At 38.3% G+C, this 8250-nt stretch overlaps 1 protein-coding gene across 3 annotated transcripts in view; it reads left to right on the top strand.

Moving 5' to 3' along the window:
- The window catches only part of LOC106764580, a 44639-nt gene that overhangs the window by 30760 nt on the left and 5629 nt on the right, over positions 1-8250 (top strand). For 2 of the 3 annotated variants that reach the window (XR_002668270.1, XM_014648846.2), the window contains exons 13-19: positions 3668-3790; positions 4468-4740; positions 6068-6133; positions 6306-6437; positions 6521-7342; positions 7421-7701; positions 7877-8133. Coding sequence is in view for 2 of the 3 variants with exons in the window: in XM_014648846.2 (XP_014504332.1) it covers positions 3668-3790; positions 4468-4740; positions 6068-6133; positions 6306-6437; positions 6521-7342; positions 7421-7701; positions 7877-8133 (1954 nt within the window). In the remaining variant the exon portion in view is untranslated. Of the gene's footprint in view, positions 1-3667; positions 3791-4467; positions 4741-6067; positions 6134-6305; positions 6438-6520; positions 7343-7420; positions 7702-7876; positions 8134-8250 lie in introns of those variants that run through there. The other variant, XM_022782429.1, reaches the window with a different exon arrangement.

Raw genomic sequence — 8250 nt, forward strand, 5'->3', positions numbered from 1 at the left:
TTGTGCTTATCAGAGAGATTGTTAGTGCAAACATACTGAGAAATAGGATATTTAGCACATGATCTTCTTCCCTTTCTCAATGCAATAGGTAAATCCTCAGTAATACTTACCTCCTCCTCATTGATATCTTCAGGGATTCTCACCTCCGGATCAGACAATTCTTCTTGCTCTAGAGTCGAAGTGGGTTGTTCTCTTGCATATTTTTTGCCGAAAAATCTGTCTTCCTCTTCTTACTCACTGTGGACTATGGTAGCTTCATTGCTTAGATCTTGGGCATCCTGCAAAGACAAACATGGTGACGACAAGAAGGAGAGTTCATCCACTTCAAGTGCTTTCTCCCCCTGAAGTGGTGGATTGACATAAAAGGATTTGGTTTCATGAAAGGTGACATCCATGGTGATAAAGATACGACGAATTTGAGGATGATAACATTTGTACCCTTTTTTATTAGAAGGATACCCAATAAAGACACATTTAAGGGCTCTGGGATCTAATTTACCACGGTTAGGAGGATGAGAGTGAACAAAAACAACACATCCAAAGACTCGACTAGGTAGACTCGTTGTGAGGGAAGAAGAAGGAACAAAAGACAATAGAGACTCTATAGGACTAATGCCATTTAAGATACGGGTGAGTAACGTGTTGATGAGATATGTGGCAGTTAACACAGCTTCTCCCAAGTAATGTTTGGGAACAGACATTTGAAAAAGAAGAGCTCTAGTTATCTCAAGAAGATGACGATTCTTTCTTTCAGCAACCCCATTTTGTTGAGGAGTGTTAACACAGGTTAGTTCGTGAACAATACCATTATGAGACAAAAAATTGAGGAATTCATGATTCACATATTCAGTACCATTATCAGACCTAATTTTTTTTTATATTTTTTCCAAATTGAGTTTGGACAAGACGGAAAAAGTTAACAAAAATATGAAAAACTTCAGATTTATTTTTCATAAGGTATGTCCACGTGACACGAGTACAATCATCAATAAAGGTAACAAATCATTTGGCTCCAAAAATAGAATCTATGACAGGATCCCAAACATCAGAGTGAATTAAATCAAATGGAGAAATACTCTTTTTATTACTAATAGGATAAGATGCACGATGGTGCTTTGACAATTGACAAATATCACAATCAAAAGACTCAACAGACTCCTTGGTAAACAAATGGGGAAACAGGGACTTGATAAGATTAAACGATGGATGCCCAAGCCTTTGATGATGTAACCATATTTGTGATTTGGCCCACGTCTCGGATGTAGCTTGTTGACTCATGATTAGTGTTTTGCTTTGGTCATCAAACTCTAAAAAATACAACCCACTTTGCTCCTTAGCAGTTAAAATCGTCTTCCCCGTGGCAAGATTCTGAAAAACACAATAAGTTGGAAAAAATATTACTGAACAATTTAAATCCTTTGTGAATTTTTGCACAGAGATAAGACTATTAGCAAATTGAGGAACATGTAAAACATCCTTCAATATAATAGATGAGTCCAAGAATATATTCCCAGAGCCGCATACAGGTATATCCTGTCCATTTGCAACTGTAATAAGTTGTTCTTTATTGCTCTTGCTATATGAATCGAAATTCCCACTAAAAGGTGTCATGTGATCAGTTGCACTCGAATCAAGGATCCAAATACCGTGAGACACATGACCAACAGTATTGAGACAAATCTTACCTTTTATGGACAGAGTACATGATCCAGAGGGCTTACTCATTGATTCAAGCATTTCTTCCAAGCGCTCGAGTTTCTCCTTATAAGTTTGCATATCAAGATCTGGTGGTGGATTAGACTGGGACGGATTAGATTGATTTGTGGCTTCCCGTTCTGAGGTAGTATGATTTACCCATTTTTGAGTAGGCCCTTTGTTGTATCCCATGCGCTCGAGAACATTCTTTTTTCCATGGAGTTTGAAGCATATTTCCTTGGTATGTCCAGATCTTTTACAGTATGTACAATAGTCCCCACGAGTACCTCTTTCAAACGTTTTTCCCCCAGCATTTGTTCCCTTGTGGTCTCCCTTTCCAATTGTCATGGCAGAGCCTGTGTTGGAGATCCCTCCATGAAGCATGACAGATCTCCGAGTTTCTTCTCCTCTTACCATAAAAAAAACTTTTGACAGGGGTGGTAATTTTTCTCTTCCAAAAATGTGAACCCAGATTGGGTCGTACTCATGATTAAGGCCCTGAANAAATTTAAAGATTTTTTCTCCTTCCATGAATTCAGCAAGAGCGGCAGCGGCAACATCTGTTTTACACATCTTTATTGTTTGGATCTGATCGAGTTCCATCCAAAGACCATTCAAGATCCCGTAATACTCTGTTACGGAAAGGGAGCCCTGTTTTGTATTAAATATCCTGTTCTCTATATCATAGGTAGCAGCAAGATCCTTTTTTAAAGAAAAAGTACTTTGTAAATCATCCCATATTTCTTTTGCGGAAGAATGAAACATATAATTTTTCCTTACTTCTGGAGTCATGGATTGCCACATCCAAGTCATAATTAAAGAATCTTCTCTATCCCACATTGAAAAATGTTTGTCATCTGGTGCTGGTCCTCCTCCATCTATATGATCAAGTTTGGAGCGACTCTTGAGAATCCTTAAAATAAATTGACTCCATTGTAAGTAATTCTGACCATCCAACCACGAGGTACTTCCTATATTTGGTAAGTCATTGGGTACCCCCAAAGGAATATTCTTTTCTTCAGACATCCCGTATCCAAGGAAAAAAGGGCAAAAACTTCAAACTCAGATCTACTCAAATAAAGGCCAAACGGGTCGTCACCAACCCAAGGAACAGATACAGGAGGCTCCGGCGACCCTTCTGTGGCGGCGACAGCGAGTGGGTTTCACCGGAAAAACAGGAGCAAAACATAAAAGTCATATCTGCTCAAATACAGCCAAAACTAGTCGTCACCGACCCTATGAATGGACTCAGGGGGCTCCGGTGACCCTGTCTGTGGCGGTGGCTGTGAGTGGGTCTCGCCGGAGGTAGGCGCGTTGGCTACATGCGCCGACGACGGTGGCGGCGCGTGGCGGCTCCGTTCGAGGAGCGACTTCTGGCTCTGTGATTGCCGGTGTTGGGCGCACCTTTCTGCCCTATCGACGACCCCGACCGACGACGGTGGCAGGGCGGTGGTCGGACAGTGGCGGCGGTACGCTTCTTGCAGCGGAATCTAGCCCCTAAGATTAGGAGCTCTGGTACCAAGTTGAAAATGAGACTTATTATTATTCTCAAATCATAAAAAATACATTTTCAAACCTTCTATTTGTAATAACCTAGTTCTCTTAGAAAGGGAAATAGGGAAACTAGGAAACCTAGGGAAAAATAAAATAAAATAAAATATTATGTATCTATTTCCTCTGATTAGGAAGATTCTACATATATTATCCCAGATTACAACAGTTATTCTCCTATGCTTTTGTTGTGTCTCATTCTTAGAATTTGGAATTCAAACCTAACTTGATTCTACATAATATAGTAGTTGATAGGAACTTGGGTATTTTTAGATACCTAAGTCCAAAATCAAGTAGTATGAGGTATCATCTGTCGTCCCAATTTTTTTTCCAGTTCTACTAGAATGATAACTTGCATGAGGTATTATTTAATGGTCATGTCACAGAAACAAGTTTGAATTATCTGCTTCTTTGATATCAGGCAGAAATCCAGCTTAATCTCCAAAAAAGAAGAGGACATGGAGTCCTGTCTGTACTTCGTCCAAAATTCAGCGGTGTGCTTGGTGAAGCCCTAGATGTGGCAGCTAGGTGGAGTGGAGACGTTGTGAGTGCATTAAACCATCTATATATATGTTTGCACATAAATTTCTGTTACAGGCTGGTTTACTTATTGTTATCTGGGTAAAATAAAATCGTGTCATATCTGGCGAAGTTAATTTTGAGTATGCAGGGTAATGCTCATTACTTTGGTTCTGTAAGTTTATGTTCATTTTTTTTTAATTTAAATATGACTTACACGAAGTTAAATCTAAAGTAGTATCTCTTTATTCTTTCCCTTGTTGATTGTCAGTAATAGATCAATATCCTTTTAATATAAAAAATACAGGTTTTCAGTTGATTATCTGATTAAAATGTGTATAGGCAATGTGTTGAGTGAGGGCTATTTTTATGAGAGCATGGTGAACTTAATTGTTGCATGACCACAAAAAAGTCATATCATTAATGTAACCCACTTCCTCCCTTACTATAAGAAATAAGAAATACATTAGAGTGACAGGATAGGATAAGGGAAAAGATAACACCACCATATCATGTTGCTACGAACAAATTACCGATCACATTTAGGATAGTTATTCTATCCTATTCTATCATATATTGTCCAGCAATTGGAGTCCAAAAATTCTATTTTGTTACCTTGGAATTCAAAGAGCATCATCTATTGAATCCAATACTCATTCTTTTTTGTAATACTGATCCCCCAATTGGTGCATTATTATTCAGATCACTATTGAAAAAACTGTTTTGCAACAAAACTACAGTTATTATGAACTTCAAGGTGAATATGTGTTGCCTGGCACCCGAGATCGTAGTTCTGTTGACAAAGAAGGTGGCCTTATTAAAAGGTTAATGTCTGGTCATATTGGCAATGCTATATCCTCTATGGGCAGGTGGAGAATGAAACTTGAAGTTCCTAGAGCAGAGGTTGCCGAGATGCTTCCCCTTGCAAGGCTTCTTTCTCGAAGTTTGGATCCTGCTGTTCGTTCAAGATCTAAGGTTGTATCACTATCATTATTTATGCCTTGGAAGTTACATATATTCATTATCAACCATCTAAATATAGCATATTAATGTGCTTTGCTAATGCCATAATTTTGGCTACTTCTGGAAATGTATATCATATATCTAGATTCTGTGTCTAGGCTTTTTTTAGTTGTGTAAATATACTAATTTTGAATTTATCGTGCTCACTACATATGTAAATATATATATCAAATTCATGATTTTCATTGTGCATTTAGTTTACCACACGTGCTTGTTTATTTTCTCTCTGCCTATTGGCTTGCACATAAAGAGAGGAAAATCAAAACCAGGCATGGCTGATGGACCCATTGTTGACTTTTATTACCAACTGATTTGTTGACCTCTATGATGTATCCGTTTCCGGTGGACAGTCTTAGAAATTAGGATAGAATAAATTGATTTCACACATTTATGCTAAGAATACATCAGTCATACATACAATGCTGGAAAGCTAATTTAGGAAATACAATAACAACACTAATTTAATCATATCCCTATGATTCATGATATTTTCCTTTTTCATTTTAATTGTAATCTGCTAAATAAGGAAATAATAATTGCAGTTGCTTCGATTAAAACTACCTCTGCCCACTGTCAATACCTTGTTTTCTTGGTCATTCACTAGAGACCCTGCCACTCTGCCACACAACAAGCTCTAGACATCCCCAAGTTTTTGCATCTCCTCCAGTGTATCATTGTTACTGTTGGACATGGTAGTGGATCTGGCTGCTAGCATTACTACTCTCACCTTTATATCCCCTCTTCAGATGTGGCCTCACCTTCTCCATTTGTGCCTTGAGTTTTTCAATGCATTTGCTCAGAGCGCCATTGCAGTTACCTTGAGGCATTAACCTTTTAGATTTTGTGAGCTAAAACATGGCTTCTTGAGATCCAGATATCTCCAGTTGGCTAGGAGTATGGCCAGAATAAGAATACTTCTTATGAGACTTGGGCATCTTATGAGTTAGGCCTGGTCCATTTCATTGGCCAAAAATAAAAGTTTATTACATTGGCCATGTCTCTCCCAGCCCAAGCCTAATTTCAGAGTACCGTCTACACACCCTTATGGTGTATATTCTCTCCATATACTACAAACCTTACCTTTTAACTCCCCTCACGTACACTCAATTATTCTTGGGCCTAGGGGCTACATCATTCTGACCTCAAATCATGTAGAGAACGTTTTTAGCTAGTCTGGTTCCTTTACTGTCTCGTTCACAGAAATTTATTATTCATCTGTACATTCTGTTTCTTCTCTTAAGCAAAACTGATTATGCATGTTTCTACATTGTGTATGCAGGATTTCTTCATTCAAAATTTACAGTCGGTGGGATTATACACTGAAAGCCTTCAACAACTGCTTGAGGTATTATCAAAAGATTGCCATATGTTGTTTTCCTTTCTAGAGATGCAATATTTGATTCCTGATTTTTCCATTTCTTTTGAGTTATTATTTATTGATATTATAATTAGTTGAATAAAATTTATTGAACAAGTTAATTTTTGTGGCTATTTTCAATGATATACACGACATTCAGACAGTGAGGGGGCTTCATGCTCCATCAAATGATGTCGTTCTTGAAGATTTAAGTCTGCCTGGTTTATCTGAACTCAAAGGTCACTGGCATGGATCTCTTGATGCTAGCGGTGGGGGAAATGGAGACACCCTGGTAAAATGTTCAGTTTTTTTCTATTCTTCTATTAGTATACGTAGTGTATTTTGAATATTAACAGTCTTATTCTTTTATTTCAGGCAGAATTTGATTTTCATGGAGAGGATTGGGAGTGGGGAGACTACAAAACTCAGCGTGTCTTGGCAGTGGGTGCTTACAGTAATGATGACGGCATGCACCTGGAGAAAATTCTTATCCAGAAGGATAATGCCACCATCCATGCAGATGGAACATTGCTAGGGCCTAAAACTAACCTCCATTTTGCAGTCTTGAATTTTCCGGTTAGTCTTGTTCCAACTGTAGTTCAGATCATTGAATCTACAGCAATGGATGTTGTTCATTCTCTACGACAGTTATTGGCACCCATTAAGGGTATATTGCACATGGAAGGAGATCTTAGAGGAAGTTTAGCAAAACCAGAATGTGATGTGCAAGTAAGACTACTAGATGGTTCTGTTGGTGGTGTTGATCTTGGAAGAGCTGAAGTTGTTGCCTCTCTAACCTCAACCAGTCGTTTTCTTTTCAATGCAAAATTTGAACCTATAACCCAAAATGGGCATGTACTTGTTCAAGGTAGCATTCCTGTTGCGTTTGTACAAAATAACACATTACAGGAAGATGTAGAATTAGATAAGAGTCAGATTACTTGGGTTCCTGATTGGGTGAAGGAGAAAAATAGAGGGAACGCTGATGATGCTGGTGACAAAAAGGTTAGTAGAGATAGAAATGAAGAAAGTTGGAATACTCAACTAGCAGAAAGCCTTAAAGGACTAAATTGGCAAATTTTGGATGTTGGAGAAGTCAGGATTGATGCTGATATAAAAGACGGAGGAATGACATTGGTTACAGCTTTATCTCCACATGCCAATTGGCTTCATGGAAATGCGGATTTGAAGCTTGAGGTTGGTAAAATGAATACAATTTTTCCCAAATATTGATATTTACTTCTCTGAATCTTGTCACATGGCTTGACTTAATAGGTCAGAGGTACAGTTGATCAGCCAGTACTTAATGGACACGCATCATTCCACAGGGCATCTATTTCTTCACCAGTGCTACGAAAACCACTTACCAACTTTGGTGGAAATGTTCACGTGCAATCAAACAGGTTATGCATCACCTCACTGGAGAGTAGGGTAAGCAGAAAAGGAAAGCTTCTTGTAAAAGGGAATCTGCCACTCAGAGCAAGTGAAGCAGCCCCAGATGACAAGATTGAATTGAAGTGCGAAGTTTTAGAAGTACGGGCACAAAAAATATTAAGGTTACTTTCATAGCTTCTTTGAATTTCTTAACTTTACTTCTAGACTTGATAATGGATGCAGAGGTGCTCAAGTGACGACTAAATCATGAATATTTTTGATTTTTTGAACTGCATCCTCCACCTCCCGCCTTGTTATATATAGTCTCTTTTTAACCCAATGCTATACTTTTGACAGTGGTCAGGTTGATTCTCAGTTGCAAATAACTGGTTCAATATTGCAACCGAACATATCTGGGAACATAAAAATAAGTCAGGGAGAAGCATATTTGCCACATGATAAAGGTGGTACTCCTGCTTCTAATAGATTTCCATCCAATCATTCTGGGCTTCCTACTGCTGGTGTCAGTCGTGTGTTTGCTTCAAGATATGTATCACGATTTCTCAACTCAGAATCTGCTTCAAGGACGACAGTGTCTCAATCCTCTGGCTCTGGTATTGTTATACAGTATTGCCTGAGATTTTTCTAATAATTTGGTGATGAATGTTCTGAGATCAGAATGCATTCTCTTACTATTAATTCAAACTGAGAGGCTCTTGCTTCCATTTCTA

The sequence above is a fragment of the Vigna radiata genome, chromosome 6, assembly GCF_000741045.1.
Source record: "Vigna radiata var. radiata cultivar VC1973A chromosome 6, Vradiata_ver6, whole genome shotgun sequence".
NCBI lineage: Eukaryota > Viridiplantae > Streptophyta > Magnoliopsida > Fabales > Fabaceae > Vigna > Vigna radiata.